The sequence below is a fragment of the Falco biarmicus genome, chromosome 6, assembly GCF_023638135.1.
Source record: "Falco biarmicus isolate bFalBia1 chromosome 6, bFalBia1.pri, whole genome shotgun sequence".
Lineage (NCBI taxonomy): Eukaryota > Metazoa > Chordata > Aves > Falconiformes > Falconidae > Falco > Falco biarmicus.
Genome location: NC_079293.1, coordinates 56,315,471 through 56,337,540, shown reverse-complemented (window position 1 = coordinate 56,337,540; position 22,070 = coordinate 56,315,471). Strand labels below are relative to the sequence as shown.

At 38.0% G+C, this 22,070-nt stretch overlaps 1 protein-coding gene across 1 annotated transcript in view; it reads left to right on the top strand.

Moving 5' to 3' along the window:
• LAMA2 (laminin subunit alpha 2) overlaps positions 1 to 22,070 on the top strand; it is a 377,372-nt gene that overhangs the window by 126,709 nt on the left and 228,593 nt on the right. The window contains exons 5-6 of the mRNA XM_056344337.1: positions 18,786 to 18,965; positions 21,141 to 21,230. Coding sequence (XP_056200312.1) covers positions 18,786 to 18,965; positions 21,141 to 21,230 — 270 coding nt within the window. The remainder of the gene's footprint in view (positions 1 to 18,785; positions 18,966 to 21,140; positions 21,231 to 22,070) is intronic.

Below are 22,070 nucleotides of genomic sequence, written 5' to 3'. Positions count from 1 at the left end.
TTTCTGCAAATGAGTTTTCCTGTCACTGTTATTACAGTGGTGAGAATGATACTGCAATGAAGGTGATCCTTCACTGCTGCTCCTTCAAACACTTAACCTCTTACTCCTCCTGTGATGGTAGCAATGGAAGTGTGAGGCCAAAAAAAAAAATAAAAATACTGTTTCTGTGGTAATAAAGGCTAGTCTGTATGAGCACATCCATTAGTCTTTATTTTCTTCAACTAAACATGTAAAGAATTAGGGTAGATTTAGATTAGTTATAAAGAAGAAATTCTTACTGTGGTGGGGCCCTAGCACAGGCTGCCCAGAGGAGCTGTGGATGCCCCATCCCTGGCAGTGTTCCAGGCCAGGCTGGATGGGGCTGTGAGCAACCTGCTCTAGTGGAAGGTGTCCTGCCCATGGCAGGGGCTTGGAACTAGATGATCTTTAAGGTCCCTTCCAACCCAAACCATTCTATGATTCTATGAAGAAGAATAAGCAGAAACAAATTCCTTGATAGTAATGTTTTGTTCACTTGCCATACAACTTGAATGCTAGTTCTGTGCCTCTTTTTAAATATGTCTCTGTGCTGCATTGAACCTCCTGCACCTCCCAGTAATTTGCTGTTTGCTGAGCTGGCCTCAGACCAATGATGCCAGGAGCATTAAATTCTTCTGCTTCCCAATGTTTGCTTACTAGTTTTCTCCTCTTCATATAGTAGTGCTTGTTCTGTTCACCGTAGTCTCATTAGTTTCCAGAGAAGGAAGGGAAGAAAAAGAGACTTGCAAATAGACTCTTACCTCCACTTTCCCCACAGCCAGATTTAACCCTTTTTACACTAGAAGTCTAAGACTCAATGCCAAGGAGGCAGAGGGTCAGAATTTTTGGAAGTAGTCAAAATTGAAAAGTATTCAGTTCATACTGAAAATTTTGTGATTACTTTTTTCCTAATAATGATACAGATGCTACAGTGTTTCTAAAAAAAATTGTAAAAGAAAAAAATACATAAGAATTTGTGCATTGTAGTATTGATACTGTCTCTATAATTCCTGTTTTTAGATCAATCCCCTCAGTTCCTAACATGCATTCAGCGTCTTGTCTTTATTGTGAAATCATTTTCTAGAGTCTGAACTGTCAGTTCTCCTTGAATAACAGTGATAGGTTTCCTTTTCAATAGCATGAGATACAGAAAAGGCATCTGTACAGTAAAAAGTAATGCCAATAATATCTCTCTCCATACCCTCAGCTGCAATCACCCTAGGCATTTCTCATGAGTATGATAGATTTCCATATATTTGATGTGTGTCTCTGTAAATTTCCTTAGAGTATTTGTGTTTATGGCATATGTTGTCTTGTAACAGTATTTTATTGATATATTGTCATTGCAAAATAAGGATGATACAAAAAACTAGGTAGCAGTCTATTCTTAATGGATGATACTGTTCAGAAATTGCAGCTGGTTCTACTTCCAGCATTACACTTTAGACAAAAACATTAGACAAAGACTAATGAATGCAGTCTGACTCAGAAATTCCAAAATAGGGTTCTGTGAACAACTTTCTTCAGCTTGATGTCTGAACAGTGAGAATAACAATAATTTAAAATTATTCAGATTTTTTTTCAAAATGGTGAAAGGGAAATTTTTATTTTTATCAATAAAAGTTGTTTGATGTGATGCAAAATGAAAAGATTTTATTCAGTCATTTTTTTTTAAAAAAAAGGCAGAGACATTGAAAACAAATTTCAGAAAACTGTGAATGGAGGACATGTGATAGTCTTTTGCCTGGAAAGCAAAAGAAAGCTTCAGCTGATAGAGATCTTATCACATTGCGGCCCTTGCATCCAGCATGTCCTACTTCCACAGTTATTTTGCATACTTTGAGTCAGGCTATCCAACCAAGTGGCATAGCTTCATTTTGTAAAAAATAATGAATCAGGTTTTCTCTGGACTGAAATCAAAGTGTCCCATCAGCTTAGGATCATTTTCATCTTCCTGCTGTTCTGTCTTCCATGTGCAGTTAGTATTTTGTAGTGGTTAGTAAAGGGCAAAGCCAACAGGATCCATAGATAAATGGTATCTATTATTAAAGATCTTTCCACTGAAGTCAGTAACACTTGGATCAGGTTTTCCATGGAGACTGCTTATCTCGTTTGATTCAGTGTTCCACCACTTCAGTGGTTAAACAGTCACTGCTTAACACTCTGGATTACATCATACTTTGTTCTCCTTATTGGTCTTCATTTATACTCTGTTTGCTTCCCCTCCCACCCCCGCCTTCTGTCTACAGCAGCTTCAAGAAGTCTTATGGTCAAGCTGTGGTTTTGTGTAACATCTTTTTGTGTATGATTAGTCTCAGTGAAATGACTTGTGAGTCTCCTTTTTTGAGTGTTTTGAAAGTACAACTTAGCCTAAAAAGTTACTTGTATCTACCAAGAAGGGATAGAATATCGATTTTCTTCAAGAATTTTGGCACGTAAGCTTTCTGCTGGTCCAAAATGTCCACTTAGAACAACCATGAAAGAAACAGTTTACGAAAATAAAAAAAACAGAGTTGAGTTTTGGACAAAGATCCAAGTCTAGTTAATTTTGTAGCTTTTTGTTCTTTTCTCTCTTTTTTATTTGACTTAGTTAAACTGAACTTGAGTAGTTATTCTGAGGAAAAAAAAAAAAAGACATTTAACAAATGACTGCCAAAGAAATGGATAAATTTTACATATTCCATGTACACAATGCTGTTGCCTCTCTCATATAAGATTATAAACATTTCCTGATTTCCTAATAGACATTCAAGGATATGAAAAGAAAAAAAAAAAAAAAAGGAGGCATTGGACATACATGCTCAGTATCATAGGATAATTTGAAAACACATACAGAATTTAAGACAACTTTAAATGATTTTGTTATGCATTATGAGAATAGTCTTCACAATAATTTATTCAAATCTTGTACAACTAATCTTGCAAGTCAGTAGTTTTAGAATTGCATTATAGCAATATTCGCTGTTAATTTTTGCCTGAAAAAAGAAAAGGAAAATTTACAGTAATGTTTTTAAGTTGATAGTTCATACTGAACTCGAGTTTCTGATATTTAATATTACAGAAAAAAAGAGTGGATATAAAATGTATAATGTACTTCTAAATGATGCACCAAAGAGGAAACAACTGTTGAAGACTACATATAAGTAGTATAGCAGTTTCCCATTATGTAAAAACAAGAGGAAGGGTATTTACTGGTACCTCTGTGTGGGCCAAGTTGGAATGAAAGTTTCTATTGAGTAGTTAGTCAAAGAGTCCACTTTTTTGTCTTGGCATGTCTTCTGTTCCTGAGCAGAAACTCATGTCGTAATTTCTACCATTCCTGGAAAAAAGGAAAAGCTGATTAATCATATGAATCATAAGACTTAAAAAGTAGTGAAGTTGCAATGTACAATGTATGGGCTATACAGATCAGTCTTTCAATTTGAAGTTGAAGAGTTAAATTGATTAGATTATTTACCTTCTTTCTTTATCATCCAATGTATATTGATCACAATGCTTACTGAAAAGAGGTGAGGGTTGTATATCTTTATATAGATCTGTGGTAGGTTTTCCAAATCATAAAATAAGGAGTCCTGCCTGCATTTGTAGTTTATAACTCAACATACTCTTTTAGTGTTGCAGTGTGTAATGATACACTTAAGTCATGGTATTGATTTGTCATTACCCAAACATGTCTTCTTCTTGTGTCTGGAGTCTGATTTTTGGAAGTAGTAGATTCCATTCCGGCAGCAGAGCAAGAACACTGAGTCCTTGGTAATTTGGTGAGGGTTTTTTTCTTCCGTTTGATTAGGGGAACTGAAGATCCCCAGTGGGTGGTTGTTTTGAGAGTGGGGTAATTGATACTTGAAGACTGGACCCACACAACTGAAATACTTAATAGAAAATTTTGCCTAAATGAGATACTACTTGTAAGCACTTTCCACTAAGAGGTAATAACACAATCATTTATTTACTTTGGCTATCTGGTGCTTTTGATGTAGGGTTATTGTTCTGAGATGAGAAAATCATAACACAATTTTATAAGGGGGGGGGTTTTGGTCGTCTTTTTTTTTTTTTTTTTTTTGAGTAGTTGTTAACAGTCATGGAAAATTACTGTGAGAAATAATAGCTTAATTCTTGTTTTTAATGAATCTGGTGGCCAAAGGCATAGAAGGGCTTATAGACTTGGTAAAGATGATAAGCAGCTGAGAGATGCAGAAATGAGAGAGGAAAAAGATTGTAAGGTAATTTAAAACCAGGTGCTGGGAGAAATCTTGTGAGTGCCTAGTTGAAGATGAATCATGCTTTAATGCTTAAAAACATTACAAATCTGTATTGTCAAAAAATGAATATTTCTTTTAAAGGTAGAATTTGTTAACATCCAGGTGGGCTACATGGAGGAATAATTTTGATCAATAAAATCTCACTGAAGCTAGGACATATGAACAGGTCAGCCTGAGGCCAAATGTAGGCATGCTTTCATGTCAGTGCAAAGGAATTTTATGTAAAAGAAAATCAAAACCAAACGGCATAGTTTACCTGGAGTTTTCAGTTTAAATGGTGACACAGAAAATCAACAGAAGGAAAGTTAGTCAATGAGACACTGTAATACCAATGGATAAATTGTTTGATGTCTAGACTTTAGAACACACAAATGAAGAAAGCATAGAGCCAAGCTGAGTAAGTAGGCAAACTGTATTAGCAAACATCGCTGTGTTTGAGAAAATTGGTATTTCATGCCTAAGTAAGAGTAGAAGAAGTTAGGACTGCAGTGATACTTAATGAAGGTGGTGAAACTAACCAAGGAGGCTGTGAATGGAAAAACGACGGGAAAAATAAACACCATAGTGAAAAAATAAACTACGGTTAGCTTCCCATAGGCTGGCTAACTGTCATGATGGAGTACAGGGAGATTTTTGAGCACCCTTAAATGTTCTTCCAAGAAGCAGTCTAATTGGAGAACTTAGAATATGGGAAGTGACTCAAAATGTTTTGAGAAGAATGCAAGACAGGCTAGTTCGAAAAACTGTTATTTAAAGACTGTTCTGTAAAGTGGCAATAATATTCTCACTATTTGATATGCTCCTAAGAAAATTTGAAAAGGCATTCCAAAAGCTAAAGGTGGAAATATATTTTTATATGTTTCCTTCTCAAGTGTGTAGGAGCTTATGTATGCTATTTATAAAAAAGAATAAATCGTAGAGCTTCCAAAAAAGTAGCAGGATAAAATACCTAAGTATATAATAGGCATTAGAAACCAAAAGACATCATATAAAAACATTTTGTCCCAGCAAGGAAAGTAGGAATTTTGCAAATGAGCATAAATTCACAGTAAGGCAAAAGAAATAGAAAGAACAAAAATACTGCCCTTCCATACCAAGAAAATGACTGTGCTGAAGCCCTAAAAAAACAGTATGAGAAGCTTTTTCAAGGACATCAGAATAATAAACCTGTTAGGCAATTGAGATATAATAGAAGTGCCAAGGACAGTAGATCCACAGCAGGTGAATTCTGTGGCTTGAGCTCCCTATGGAGGGACATAAAGTCACCACAGTAGAGCTTTTCTTTGTTGTAGAAGAAGTTGGAGGAACTTCTGAAGGAAGAAGTTTTAAAAGAACAGTTTAAAAGCCCTGGCTAACTTGCTCCCCAGCTTTTATTGCTGAGCATGATGTCATCTGGTAGGGAATATCCCTTTGGTTAGTTGGGGTCAGCTGTCCCAGCTGTGCCCCCTCCTAATCCCTTGTGCACCCCCAGCCTCCTCACTGGTGGGTGCAGCATGAGAAGCAGAAAAGGCCTTGATGCTGTGCAAGAGCTGCTCAGCAATAGCTGGAACATCCCTGTGTTATCAGCACTGTTTTCATCACAGATCCAAAACATAGCCCCACACAAGGTACCATGAAGATAATTAACTCTATCCCAGCCAAAATCAGTACAGTAGTTTACTATGCAGATCATATTATTTTATATCATGTATAATAAATGCAATCTGAAAAAACCAAACAGTTGAGAGTTTGACAAAATCCTGCCGAGTTTAGTTTTTGTAGCCAAAGTAAACCTGCAATTTTTACAACTTTACAACCATTAATGATAGGAGCAAAGAACAAAATGTTTTCATGCATATAATTCTTTAATCTCCTGTGTTTTACAGAAGATATATACCATTCCTGGCTTGGCTGTTCATTCTGTGCTACTTAGAAATGGACTTTTTTCCCTGACTTATCTCATACTAGCTCCTGTAAAATATCTCCAAGTCTGAAAAGATCAGGTTCAGAGTGGGAGAGGGATCAAGTTTCTTGTATTCCACAGCTGAGTGTCCTATTTATTCTTTTGTTTTAAAACATTATAAATGGTATTAAAGTCTCTGAATGCTTACCATTTAAAGGGATCCCATCTGTTTTTAAAAGTGTTCATCAGTGTGTGTTCCAAATGATATGACACAGAACTTAGACTCCAACACTGTACGGTAATTGTAATGGGCTTTTCCACATATGGCTCTGCAGTGCAAAAAAACCCAAAAAGTTTTGTTGACATTTCCAGAGTTCAAAACTCTTCAGAGTTGTAGTTGAAAACAAGAATGTTGCAGTAATGTAAAGCATATTATTGCAGTTTATTTAATGATAGCATTCAGGAGCAGATGTACTTGTTTACTGTTTGAGCAGCTTAAATCCTCACATTCTCCCTCTTTTACATCAGCAGTTGTGTTTGGCAGCCCTTTGCAACTGCTTACAGCTGGACAAGTTCCTGTGTATTTTGTTTCTACTAGTCATCATTCTGTTCTGGCAGTAGTTTGTTTGCAATTCCGCAGTGCACTCCACAGTGCATCTCATTCAGGAAGAAATCTAGTGGAAAGTGCCATTAATTTTTAGGACAATCATATAACAAATAAGGGAAATTGTAATATCTTGGTAGGAAAGTGGGGGTAGGTGTTGCGTTTTTTTTTAAATATTCAGTTTGGCATAGTTAGAAGCCCTTTAGTTAAATCTGGGGATCAGAATGCTTTTTATTATAACCTGCAAGAAAACATAACTCTCCTGTTTTAGTCATTGATTTGGAATTACTTGTCCCTTTCATGTTCATTGTCCAAAAAGAAACATACTACTTTCAAAATTAGTAATGAAAAAATATCCCCTTAAGATATGTTTCATCTCACTTCAGTGCATTTAAAAAAAAATAGTATCATTTAGATTTTTATGTTGTGCTTTTTGAGTACTTGTGCAGAAAGTATCTGACAGACCACTATATTTCATCCTTTAAGCAGATAGGTGGGAGTGTTTAACCCAGTAATGCCAGTGTGTTTCACCTCTGGTGGATCAGAACAGAGACTAATGTAATTTCCAGAATTCCTTTGCACCTGGAGCTGCCATTGACATCAGCCATTGTGACGACTTTTCTTATTCTAATCTGCTTGCTTAAGGGACACCAGGTTAGGCAGCAGCAGCTATATGACACTGACAAAATGTAAATCAGAATGACAGTGGTCATACACATTTTCAGACATCAGAGGTCAGATCTCTGTTGTGTACAGTGAAATTTAAAACAGCTGTCAATTGATGGTTTAAAATCATAAGTCACCTGTGGTATCATGTGTTAGAACTTATAGCACATTGCCAATCTACCTGCTTATAGATAACTCTTTAAAATGTTGTTTCAGTGTGTTTCATCTTTGAAACGTTCCTGTAAGAGCCAAGCCTTTAACTTTTTCTCCAGCTATCTTGTTAGTTTATCACTGAGCACAAAATACCTTTTTACTGTATTAAGAGATGGCATCTCACTTGCGAGTACACTTTGAAGAGCCGGTAGAACACAAATGGTCATCACTGTGTTCAAGTACAGTGTTCCAAGACTTGAACCTTGTCTGAATCCCTTATGGACTGCAGTATGCATAACTGTTGCTGAAACTACAGCATAGTGTAGTGTTTCCACTTAGTTAAGACAGTAACAAAAAGAAAATAAAAACTTGAAGTGACAAACATAGTTTCTAGGTAATCAAATTCCTTATTATTTTTTGATTTACTAATAACTATTGCTCTGACAATAAGCAGTCTGTTTAAAAGTATACAAGATGATGTCTTTGACAAATTATTTCTTGTCCAAAAATGACAAGCTTGAGAATTACAGGAGCCATAGAAAAGCAGAGGCTAGAATAAGCAATTTAAGTTTCCAGTGAAATTGGAAAGAGGAAAATGACAAAAGCAAGTTAATCAGAACTGAAGATATGAGGCCTTATTTAGCTTAAGCTGTAGGGTATAGTTGTCAATGACACAATAGTATTTGCTAAACAGTTCGTTAAGCTGACATTTTCCTGTATTCTTAGGGGGAATGAGTTAGTTGAGATAGAGTTTGACATGCATAGCCCTTGACATTTTAATGCAAGTTTAAGCACTGCATTTCAAGCAGCTCTTGTACTCATTAGCAAGGCACACAAGGGAGTTGTGCTTTCACTTACTAAACCATTAATTTATTAAGATAGTGAGATATTTATTAGAAATACAGCAAACCTTGCCAAATACACTCCTTATATACAGTTATCATAAATATGTATTTATGATGAAAAAATGGATGCTGAGTTCTGGCATCTGCTTTGATCTACTGTTCTAGTTTTGAAACCAACTTTAACAATAGTCACGACTGCACTGCAAAAACTTAGAAAACTTTTGTCTTTAGGGTTTAAATATAAGATGCCTAGAGATTAACTAATCAACAGTAATTTTACATCTACTGCAAATGAGCTATTTGCAACAGATAAAGCTGGTATTGGGTAGGAGAATTAGGAGAGCTACTGAATCACCTGTGGAAAAATTGCTGTTCAGTATTGTCCATCTTCATACTGATGTGACTGCATAATTTGAAAATGTAAATCATGGAGTACCTTTCCCATTAAATCATTTAAAGACTGACATATCTGTCTTCTAGACTGCTGATTATCAAGTAGAAAGTCTTTTTGTGCAGGACAGAAGCTTTTCTCTCCATTACACTGCTATCTGAGGTTAAGTTTTAGTTAGAAATTGACCTTACTTGACAATATTTTACGTTCAGACCACTGCCCCACACAGAGCATCAGGGTTGAAGCCCATAGCCTGGATAGATGTCATGTCCAAAATAAACTACTGAGTATTTGAACAAAGAAAGTTCTTTATCACTACTAGCCAAAAATTATTGTAGAGTGATGTTCCTGCTTCATCCTTATTACAAATTACACTAAGTAACCTTCACTTTTAATGAAAGAATTAAGTCTTCCAGTTTATCTAACATTCAGTATATAGATATGCATCAGTGAAAAGCATACTGGTTAGTGATGCTGTTTTCTTGGAAGGAAAGCGAACATAAAATCTCCATGCCATATAGCCAAACAGCTGGGGTTTTTTTAGATCCTACAAACAGCTTGAGACTGAGTGCACTCAAATTGCTTGGCAAAGTAACTAACTTGAAATACCAAAGCTCTAAGTAGAAAAATGCACCGCTTGGATTCATGCATGGATATTTTAAAATTGAGTGAGAACATTGTGCATAATTAAAATTCTTAAAACCTTTGTTGGAATGTGTTAATTTTAAGTAACTTAGCAGTTGATAATGTACCCTCATGCAAAGCAGCAGCATTTGTACTGTTGCATTAAGTAAAACAACAGAGGCAGCTAACATGTTGCATGCTTGTGTATTAGTTCACGTAGAAACGTGCACAGGAGGAGGAGTGGAAAGAGTGGGTTTGTGTGCAACAGTGGTGATGAGGCACAGTCCCCAGCACTGCCTGGAGTAACTACCCCAGCACAGCAGAGCCCTCAAGTCAGGCTGAGTTCCAGAGGGAGGACACAGCTTTTCACCTCTGCGGCTGCAAGAACCTTGCTGAGGTTGAGGCAGAAGGAGATGGTGTCTGTGCCTGCAGAATAGTTGCTGTGGTTGAGGATTTTTGTCCCCAAATAAAGAACAGCAGGAGGATGTCAGCAGACTGCGCAACATCAGAGGTGACGAGAAAGAGATATACTAACTGACATTTTCTCTGTGACTCTGTAGCCACCAATCTACAAAAATAGAGGTGGGCAGAGTCTGTGCCTGTTGGTTTAGTAGTGGAGACTCCCATGATCGTGAAAACTGCAAACTGGTGACTTCTGATACCAGGAGGAAGGCTCCTTCTCTGCCTGCAGATGGGCAGCTACACAGTAGTTCAGTGCTTGGTAGCAGATAATGGGCTGGGAGCTCTCTTCAGTGAGATGTGAGCCAGCTGTGCCTAAGTCACCCAGGAGCGTGAGGAGGGAACAGAGCCTGACAGCAGTGGTGTACACCAAGTTGAACATAAGCCAGCAACGTGCCCTTGCAGCAACGAAAGCCAACAGTCTCCTGGCTGCATTAGTTAGAGTGTCACCAGCCGGCTGAGGGAGGTGATCATTCCCTGTCTGCTCAGCAGTGATGAGAGCACACCAGGAGAGCTGTGTCCAGTTCTGGGCTCCTCAGTACAAGACAGACATCGACATGTTGGAGTAAGTCCAGGAAATGTCTGGGAAGATGATTAAGGACTTGGAGCATCTATCCTACAAGTAGAGGCTGAGAGGGTTGCAGTTGCTTAGCCTTGAGAAGTCTCAGAAAGATTTTATCGAAGTATACAAATATGTGGTGAGGTACAGGGTGATACTTTTCTCTGTTCTGAAGACCCGTTACATGTACAGTCTAAATAAGTGCCTGTTCATCAGTGAGATGAGACTTGTCTAAAAGTTCTGCCAAAAAATGGCAGAAAGTTTCTTAGGCTACATCTGTCACTTCTTAGTAGCAGAAACCCAACGAAATGTGTTGTGAAATTCTGGTCATATGACTGGATGGTCTGATGGTCATCTGGCTGGAGCACATCGCAAGTCCTCTCAGGTGTCTTTGTTACAGAAGCTAGGATCGGATGCATCTAAAATATTGCCCCAGTATCTGCAAAAGTATCCATGCCCAGCAGCTGAGAAAGGTTACTCTTTTAATTAATACCTGCCTGCCCTTAAAGGGTGTTGGAAAGAGGTGACAGAATAGGCATATCAGAAACAAGAAGTTGTTTAGGAATGACTGAGCGTTTATGGAAGAGAGGCACTATGGATTTAAGAATAATATTAAATAGAATAAGGAATTCAGCAGAAATAAAACGGTGTATGAAATCTCCCTGAAATAAAATTCAGCGCCTGAATGGGGACAGCACAGGTTTAGTGGTGTATTAGCAACTGCCCAGATGGAGGTGTGCAAGTCAGTGGATCTTGCCAAAGGAAGGCTGAGAATATACTGTCAGCCTTCTGTAATGCTTTGGCAGACTGTGTAGGTGTCAGAATAGAATGTTGTGCAAACGAGTATTTCTTAAAGACCTGAATATTCTTGGTTCAGCTAGTAAAGGAACCCATGATTTAGTCCAAAACAGTGCAGAGATCCTGGTCAGGAGTATTAGATGTTGAACAATTGTTATGTAAAAATACCCAGAAAATACTCAAAATGTAACATCTCAAGGGAATAAAATCTGCCAAAGTACAAGGTAAAAATAGAAAAGATGGTCAAACAGATAAAAAAATTTCAGACAGCCTAGAGTTTGTTTAAAGAAAGCATTACACAGACATGCGTGCTACATTTAAGAATGGTTCCAGAAATCCTACAACATGCTTAAACCATACACTAAGGTAATAGATATTAAAAGTAAACTATCATTGTTTATGAATGGAAGGCATGTCTTTTTCTCCAAATGAGGAAAAAAAGGTAGGAAAGTAAGCTCCAGCAAAGGAGATGTTAAACCGCAATGAAGATACGAAAAAGATTCTGAGAGATTGAGTATGAAGTTGAAATAAACCTTTTTTGAAACACATCAGATTCAAGAAGTCTGCCAGTGAATTAGTGGGCTGAGAGATGATCAAAGAGCATTCAAGGAAGATAAGGTCATTGCTGAAAAACTGAATTAATGATTTGAATCAGCTTTTGCTATAGAGACTGTCAGGAAGGTTTCTGCACTGGAAACATTATTTACAGGAGAGGAGTTGGAGAAGCAGTCACAAACTAGGTTGTTAACTGAAGAGGTGCAGACATAATTGGTAAATCGGGTAGTGAAAATGAACTCATGGCTAAAACAGGTGAATTACAACAGTTATTATTTAACCCCTTAGTCTCAGTAACTGGGGGGTGTGGGGTGTCAAATGGAACAGCTTTTTAGAAACATTCCTTAGGAATCCAAGGAAACTACAAATCTGGAAGCTTGGTACCTGTGCCAGTCTAATTAGTTATAAAGAAATGTATTGAAGTATAGTGCTGATAGAAATATATATTTCTTTGTTCCAACTTAGGAACTATGAAGTATTACATGAATTAAGTAAGAGGCAGGTTTAAAACAAGTAAAGGAAGAATCTTTTCCCCAGTGACCTGTAAATTAGGTAGAAAATTCTTATTACATGGTGGATGTAGCTTTTAAAGGTGACCTGGATTTAAGGTGAGAATGAGTAAGGTCATGGAAATGCTTTGAGGCTTTGAGTTACCAAATATATGGTAACTAGCTATAGCTCCAGAAATCCCTGAGGAAGTAGTATGTATGCTTCGTTTCATCTTACTGTTAGCATGCTGTTTTGGCTACTGTATGAGGCAGGTTACCTGCTAGATAGGTCTTTCGGGTCTGACATGGTCCAGACATTCTAATGTACTGAGACGCACTTTGAATATCTTTAGTAGTGTTTAAGTTGTTCGACATACTTGTGAGCAATGTGGAAAATCAGAAAACTGTGTAATAGCAGCATTTTTGGTAATGCCAAGTTTAAGATAACTTGATCTATTAGCAGTTTATGGTATTAAATGAAAAATACTTTATGGAAATCAGTGTTGTTAAAAGCAAAGTAATACATGTAAGAAAAAAAAAGTTATGCATGAATGCTGATGGACTAGTGTTGAACTAAATTCCTTCAGAGCAGAGAACTTGTAGCGTTCTCAACAGTTCTCTGAAAAAAAGTTGATGCTGAAGTTCAAAAATGAAAATGTGTTGACTACTCACAATTTCCTGAATTTCATAATTTCACTGCCACTGAAATAATTCATGATGTGAACCGCAGGTTTAAAAGGGGGGCGGGGGGGGAGGGGGGGGGAACGGAACAAACAAAAACCCACAAGCCCTACCAGAACCAGGTGGGGTTTTGTTGTTTTTTTAAAAAGAAACTTAATTTCCTCCCACTGGGACAAATGCCTGTAGTGATGAAAATCATAATGGTGGAAAAAGGGAGTAGACTAATAATGGAGAAAAGTGCAACTCGTGGATGTTAAGCAGTATGACTCAGATTCCCTCTGTAGCTCAGGAAGCATTTAGCAGTCAGAGGAAGTGATGGTACTGTATCAAAGGGATTACTCTCTAAATGCCCCGTTTCTTACATTCCTTCCTAATTGTTTTCTACTGACCTCTGTTGGAGATAGGACATTGAATTAGGTAGATCTTTGGTGTTTCAAAATGTTTTTTCTTGTTTTTCCTTTAATGAAGTTATGCATTTTTTCAATAACTGTTAGAAGCTTTGTTTCCAAACGAAATACAGAAGACAGATGACTTGGTAACTAAACTAACTTGAAAATATACTGGGTCCAATCCCATTTAACATCTTCATTCATGATTTGAATGATGGGGCAGAGTGTACCCTCAGCAAGTTTGCTGATGACGCCAAACTGGGAGGAGTAGCTGATAATGCCAGAGAAACATGACACCATCCAGAGGGACCTCTACAGGCTTGAGAAATGGGCTTATAGGAACCTCATGAAATTCAGCGAGAAGTGCACCTCCTGCATCTGGGGAGGAACAACCCCATACGCCAGCATATGCTGGGGGCCACCCAGCTAGAAAGCAGCTTGGCAGAAAAGGATTCAAGGGTCCTGGTGGACACCATGTTGAATGTGAGCCAGCAATGTGCCTCTGTGGCAAAGGTTAATGGTGACCTGGGCAGCATTAGACAAAGTATTGCTAGCAGGTTTAGGGAGGTGATCCTTCCGCTCTTTTCAGCACTGGTGAGGTCACACCTGGCATGCTGGGTCCAGCTCTGGGCTCCACAGTACAGGAGAGACATGGACATACTGGAGAGAGTCCAGTGAAGGGCCACAAAGATGATGAAGGGACTGGAGCATCTCTTCTACAAGGAAAGGTTGAGAGAGCTGGGACTTGTCAGCCTGGAAAAAAGAAGGCTCAGGGGGGATCTCATCAATGTGTATAAATAACTGAAGGAAGGGTGCAAAAAAGATGGAGTTATGTAGAGGAATGAAGGCAGTGGGTTGATCAGCATTGATAACATGCAGCTGTGGCCTTGCCTCAGAGGCAGAGGGTTGATTGTCATGGACAATGTGCAGGTGTAGCTCGTTCCTGCTAAGTAGTTAAATAGCCCCAAGGATGGGGGGAGAGGGGGTTGGGTGGAGGAGGAGCAGTGTGGTCTGATCTCTGGAGGAAGGGGAAACAGCATGGACAGTAGAATCTGACTGATGGTAAAGCCTTGTTGCAGCCTACTAGTTTGTTTGTGCTGCAGCAGGCTTAGGCTCTTGTTGGTGGCGTCTAGTGACAGCACAGGAAGCAGTGGGCACAAGCTGAAACACAGGAGGTTCTGTGGGACTATCAGGAAACATTTGTTCACTGTGGGGGTGACTGAGCACTTGCACAGGTTGCCCAGGGAAGCTGTGTAGTCTCCATCCTTTGAGATACTCAAAAGTCGTTTGGACATGGTCCTGGGCAACTGGCTTTAGGGGGCCCTGCTTGAGCAGCAGGGTTGGATCAGATGACCTCTGGAGTTCCCGTCCAACGTTGAGGTTTTTGTGATACTGTGATATAATTTCTTTGAACATACAGTTGCTAATACAGCTACTGCTAGAGGTCATCGTACCATTTTGCTTGAGTAGTTCTGACTATTGAACTGGTTGACAAATCGGATGCCATTCAAAATTATTTTACAAAATAAGAATTTGGCTGTCATTGTGGTAAATCTAGATGTATTGTAAGGGAATGCTCATTTTTTCCCCAAAGATCCCATTTGTTGGAATATAATCTTGGAAAAAGTTCCTTGTAAAGGAAAAAAAAATTCTAGGGTTGACATCTACATAGCTTTCATTTAGAATCCAAAGTGGTGATTACCTCATTCTTGGAATTGGTAAATAAAAGTTGTCCATAAAACCTGAGCAAAATATGAGATTATTCCCTCAGGGGGACTTGGATTATCCAAATTGTAGCAGCCCAATGGGTGGATTAAAGGATTAGTATTTTCCTGGTAGACTCCTTTTTTTGGATCTCAGCTCTGCAGTAGAACTCCAGTGTGGCTCATACTGCAGTATGCATACAGATAGGACAGGACATCAGTGCCTTAGCTGCCTGTGTGAAAATGGAGCTAGTCTTGGCAGGACTCGGAGCTATATATGAAGTACTATCCTCATCTTGGATGGCATAGTCATAGATGGATATTGAGAACTGAAAACTGGAATAGTTTTCATGTCTGATTCAAAAATATTTGGATGGTAGTAGCCATGTTACTGTTTTGACTGAAAATGTGCTGTCATACAAAGAGTGTCTTACAAATAGGTGCAGTATCGTGGAGAGAGATGAAAAGAGATGGTGTGCCTTGGAAAAACACAATGACGTCTCATTGCGAGAATCATACAGGAAATATTTTAAATCTGATTTCTACTTAAACTTATTTTTCAAAAGTTATTTAAAATTCTTACTGTTTATTCCTGATTAATGACACATTCCCAAAGTACTCTTGGTTTCTTTCTTACTCTCTTTTCAAGGAATAGGAACAACTTGGACACTTTTCAAGTTGATTCTAAATGTTACTGGGGAGAAATTAATGATTTCATCACAGATGTTAAGAGGAGGAGAAATAGTTTAGAGTAATTAATTTTGCCTGTGTAAAATTTTCCCTTCAGATTAATTTTGCTAAAACTATCCAGTTTTAATTTTCTAATCTCAGTGTCATTTTGGTGTACGTGTTTGAACAGGTGCCAGATTTATGCAGGACATAGCTGCATTTCATTAATTATGAGAAATAATCTGTTTGTTGTTTTAAAATGAAATTGTGAAACATTTAAGCACAAGAATGAAAGACAATATAAATGGAAGTCATCTTCTCTACTGGTTTAGCCTTGCCAAATAGATGTGCTACTGGCAGATAGATCCATGAGACCTTTTGAAAAGGGGGTCTATTCTGAAAAGGATGCCTCTTGTTTTGTGAATTTACATTTTAATTCTGTAAAACTACCACTCTAATGTGGTGGGTTTTTTTCCTATCAGTGTCTGAAGACTAAAATTGTTCTTTTTTAAAAAATTGAAATCAAAAGATATGACTGCAGTTTGTCAGCTGTGTCGTTTGGGGTCAAGCTGTGTCTGTGTTTCATATTTTTAACTCCCTGTGGGCGCTTGCTTATACCGATACATGGGTTTTTACCTGCACACTTCTCCCCACATCCCTGAAAGCTTATTTTTTTGTATTTTTAACAAGATAGACTGCCACGCTGCTTATAGCCATGGTGGTGGTGGTGTTTCAGGGTGAGCTAGGGGATGTTTTCAGCACTACTTTAGATACATTTCTTCTTTGTCTCTGGAATATCAAAGTTCAGTCTTTTGTATTCTACTGTTTTAAACCATAACCTGCCTACATTTGATGCCTGTAAGAGAGAGATCTCTTGGATGCTCTTTAAAGTGAGGAGGTGATGGTGTGAAAAACACTCAGAAGAAATGTATTTCCTTATTTACAGGTAAATATTATGCAAAGAAGTTTTTGGGCATGTGTTCGTGCCAAAAATGTTCTTCTTTTGGAAGGGTATATCAGTTCCCACTGGACATATTGCCACTGTCTCCAGGCTTCTTTTGAAGTTTACTCTCCACACATGTTCTCCTCTTTTCACCGGGGGCTCAAGCAGTTTGCTCTATCTGGTCATGTGTTTTTGTCCTGCTTGTAACCAGATGTTTCTCATTCAGGAGCTCCTCCTTGCTTCCTCTGTGGGTTTTATTATAAACTTCTGTTTGTACCCTCTCTTTTTTGTAGCATTTTATGCTGTTCATTGCCAGCCAACTGTCTAATTTAATTACTTGTAGTCATGAGCAAAACCGAGTCAGAGCTTGAAGTGCAGGTGTTGCTGTGATCTCAGGAGGAGGTAGCAGTGTCACCTATTCCTGGAGATAACATGGCAGAACCCTAGAGGAGCTGATTCACACTTAGGTGAGATATGACTGATAGTTGCTTCAGGCAGAGTCGCTCCTGGTGTTTTTGTGTACCTGGGATTATAGTGGAGTAGGATGCTGGACACGATGATGTTTAGGCTTTCCCTGTTGGTAGTGAAAATAAGTAAGTTAATAGTATCACGTAGCCAGTGCAAGACAGCGGTTGTTCAATAAGCGTTCCATCCAGCACCTGCAAAAACTCCAGGAAAGGAAGAGCTACTGCTTTTCTGGGAGCAGTGCATTTGCTGTCTCTGTCCTCAGTGTGAGGCAGCCACTGCTGGGTGAGTGCCAGCTGGCATTCTCAGTGCAGCTGTTTGCTTGAAACTGAGGTAATATGATCATGTTCAGTGATAGAAAGTGGCTGTGTGGACCTGACCTCTCGCTTGGAGCACTGAGGCGAGGTGCACGTGTTCATTGCAAGGAACTAATAATTCTTTTATTTGTTCTAATGTTCTGCACGTTTGGCTCAGCATCTGAACATTATTTCAGTGTACCAGCCTGTAATAAAAATGCCCCAATTAAATTTTAACACTCCAGAATATAGGTAAATTAATGGTTTCTTTCCTCCCTCCCCTTAGGTGCTCATTAACAATATTTTGCTATAGCTGACATTTTTTTTCTTGCAGGCCTTTCCCAAGAACAATTCTGTAGCAGCCCATCTGTTTTATTTTGTTGATTTGCAGCTAATGTATGCCATGATCAGCTAAAATGACAGGAGGGGAAGAAGATTGCTTATTTTTGTTTCATTGCCCTTGATACTGCAATTGGGGTCAGGGAGTCTCTTTCTTTATGGAAAAGCCACAGAGCGCACTAACCTACAAGATTTCTTTCTAAAGAAGACTTTAGCATAGGGCAGGCGGAGAAAGGGGGTTAATCTTTACAGAAACCACAGTGTAAACAGAGACTGGTAGTGCCTTTGGAAAAACAAATGCTGAACAGAGTTCTCAGAAGTGATAAAGACTTTCCTTAGGGACCAGGTAAAAACAGTTGCAACCCAGGAAATTGCTTCAACTCACTGACAACAACGTTCAAAGGAAATGATGTATTGTGCAGAGACAGTGGGAAAAGGGAGATGCTTATGAATGCTTATTGTGACTCATTTTGTGGCAGCTGTAGCTTTCAGTATTTCAAAAGTTACCTTATCCTGACTTTAGAAAACACTTAGTTCAAAAGCCTTTTGATGGTGACCACTCTAAGAGGTGCAAACTGACCCCTGTTGAATTCTGAGTCCCGTTCCAAGTATCTGTTCCTTTAACTCAAAATTGTTGAGCCCTTTGGTTGTTCAATAACTTGAAAATACCTGTTTTAGGCTAGAAGAGGAGAAATGAGTTGCCTGGAGCATAGAAGCTATTGTAGGGCTTTGGTACACGTATGCAGTTTGTGCTATAGTCTTCCTGTTGGTGATATCATCTTTCCTTTGCTCAAAACTTTTTTACTGTAAAGCCTCTCCATAACTGAGTCTGTGGGTACATGGAATATCTGGGGGGGGGGGAAATCTGCTTTCTAAGGAAAGAAGGTATTTTGCGTTTGCAAAGGCATTCTTACAGTGCCTGTAATATTTCTTGGCATAATCATAGCAGCTTTGCTGTTGTCTAATTCCTTTTTACTTTAATAATTCTCTTTTCAGATTCACACTTCTCTAATTAATGGACGGCCTAGTGCTGATGATCCTTCACGCGTATTACTAGAATTCACTTCTGCTCGGTTTATTCGCCTGAGATTTCAGAGAATACGGACTCTAAATGCTGATTTAATGATGTTTGCACACAAAGATCCAACTGAAATTGATCCTATTGTTACAAGGAGGGTAAGTTCTGGCAAGACAGTAGGCATGCGTGTGTAGAAGTTCTCTTACACTTGTAAACGCTGTACTTGCCTTTGTTCCCCATAGGAAATTTTGGGAGATGATGAATACCTGTTGTTATCTGTCAAAATCCTGGTGTTAGAGAATTCCCTCTTCACAGCATTTTGTTATTTTCTCTATAGCAGAAGCAACAATTTTATCTTTTCTGCTTAATGTTATTAACACACATAACATGCTTATTAACATAACCACAGAGCTCCTTTGGCTGCAACATTTGGATGCAGATAATTGGCAAGTAGTTGCTGTTAGATAATGTCCTCATACCTCTTCTGCTCAATCCTTTTCTACCTTTAACATGCCTTGAACACTTATTTTGAGCGTATTTTCTACTAGTGGTACCATAAGTAGTAATAGGGCCCGAATGCAACGCTTCTAACATTGTTATATGATGGTTGCTAACAGTAAAAATGTTACATTGTGCTTTAGCTTAGAAGAATGGAGACAGCACTCAAACTCACACCATACCCCCGTCTTCTCTACTGTTACTTTTGTGTGCACACCCCTGTATCTTCTTTCTGCAGTCTACACTTTCTTCTGATGCCACATCTTCCTCTTTTCCTGTTGCTCAAATATTGTGTTACCCTATTTTTCCTCAGTTTTCTACTTAGAATTCCAAAAAGCTGTTTTAGGGAATTTATACCTTTCCACACTTTTTCTTTCTGCTGTATTCCTCTTTCTGTTGGTCATCTTATTTTCCTTTTGGAAAGTTTAGGGTACTACTGTAGTAAGCCGTCCTATGAAGGGGGAGTATTGTTATTCTTGGCTTTAGTTAATATTATCAATGATGGATAACTGCAAAGAAAATTTGTTTCTTCTGTTCCACATTTCTTGTTTCCGTTTCTTCCTCTAAATACACAGAGTGCTGGCTATTTCTGACAGTTTGGTATGTGCCATTCTGTTTTTTGTTGCAAACACAGAAACTCTTCCAATTGAGTATAGTTATTACAGCCTCGCTAATCATGGAAACTGTGTTTACGTAAGGGTACACATTTAATATTTCTATTCTAAGTGAACAGAAACACAAAATTTTATTCATACTTAAAATCACTGTATACTCATGAAAACCTAGTGCAGGATGATGCACAGATTTTTCAAGCCAACAAAGAGCAATAATGTCTGTATGGCATCTCTCCATATCAAGGGAACTGTTGTCAAAGGAACAAGGAGCAGTGGAAACTTGCCATCCTTGTCTGGCTTTCCCAATAGAAGTCATTAGACAAACTAGTATTCCACAAAACAGGAAGAAAAGGGTAGCCACAAATGACATATTTTCTGTGTGGTAGAAGGTTAACTGTAAGTTATATGAATTCCTGTTTTGTTAGATGTGTTTACCAATGATCTGAAAAAGAGGTTGAACACAGAAACAGCAAAATTTGCAAATAGCTTATGTTAGTTTTGATTAGCCAGTAGTTAGGATGTTACAGGACCCTCACCAAAACAGATGAAAATGGGCAAGATGGCATGTGATTCACTTTTCATGGATGTCATAATACATGATTATAAATAACTTTCCATTCTTCTTTCCGGTCAGGGCTATTAATCCCCACCAAAGTAAAAGTGGAGATGTTCAAATGGCAGAGCAACAGGTCAAAAGTTATTTAAATATCAGTAACGATGACTATTCCATAGTCATTCAAAAAGACCAATAGTGAAAAACAGTGCTTTCCAGAGTCCATTGAATGCCCAAGTGAGACATAGCTAAGGTGAACAAAGGCGTTTCTTTCTTAGTTTTTGTTTTAGCTTTTCTCTTCTCCCCATCGTCATGCCTTTTCCTTTTCATGTTTTCTGAAGGGAATAAATTCTATTGCATCTGACTTTCCATTATCCAGTGTGCATATAGCCTTTTTCTATCTTGTGTTTAGTGTACGCTGTGTATAAATTGACATTGCTCTTGTGACTTCAAACAAATGGAACTGTGCCAATTTATACCCTTTCTTTCACTAAGCCTGATTCTGTTGATCAAGATGCAGCTTGGATTACACTGTCTGCTATATTTGTAATAGATCAAAAAAGAAATAAAACAAGATCTGACAGTTTTGTCTCCAGAAATGAATTCTGTAGTTTGGCACCTGCATTTTACAATCCACTTAGCAATTCAATTTCTGTTTTGTCTTACAGTATTACTATTCTATAAAAGATATCTCTGTTGGAGGCATGTGTATATGTTCAGGCCATGCGAAGGCTTGTCCACTGGATCCAGCAAGCAATGTATGTATTTTTCTTTTTTTTTTTTTTAATGTGCTTTATTCGTAAGGTGGAACATGAGAAAAAAAATCTTGATATTCCTCACAGTTCTGTGAATATATGTGTGCTCTTCGCTTAGAAGAATAGACAGAAGCAGTGCCAGGATGTAACAGTGCTGGCAACCAGAATAATAAACATTCATACAATGTCAGTGGAGGCTTTCTCTGGAATGAAAGAATAGGTTTCAGATAATTCAGTCCATACTGAAAGTTTCCTAGGAACAACAGAAATTTGGGTTATGTTGTGTAGCTCTAGAGATGAACACTAATACTCAGTCTTTCTTTTCCTTGTTAATATTAATCAAGGTGCTTCCTAAATGACTGTCAAATATTTAATGATACTTGCAAACAAATGTTGGTTCTAGAATGGGACATTTACTATGTGGGAAATAATAATTAAGTGATCAGTTAAGCTAGTCTAGAAAATCATGAACTGTTTATAATGTCTTCCAATTTGTTGCTTTCTTTTTGCACCATTAAGAAACACATAAGTATAATTGAAATACTGAAATATAATGTGATAATGATGGTCCAAACCTATGCACACATTATCACTAATACAGAATTTCCAATCTACTAGTATTATTAATGTGCCACAATGTGAGATCTCTTCATATACTATTCACTTAAGTAAGTTTTGTAGTATTTAACAGAAAATCTTGTTTGTATATGACATTAAGCCATTGTGTAAGAACTAATAAAAAAAAAACCAAAACAGCTAGAAGACATCTTACAGAGAATGCATTTACAGTTCTAAGCAGTTTCCATGGATCCTTGTAAAAATTTTACAAAGTCCTCAGTTTAA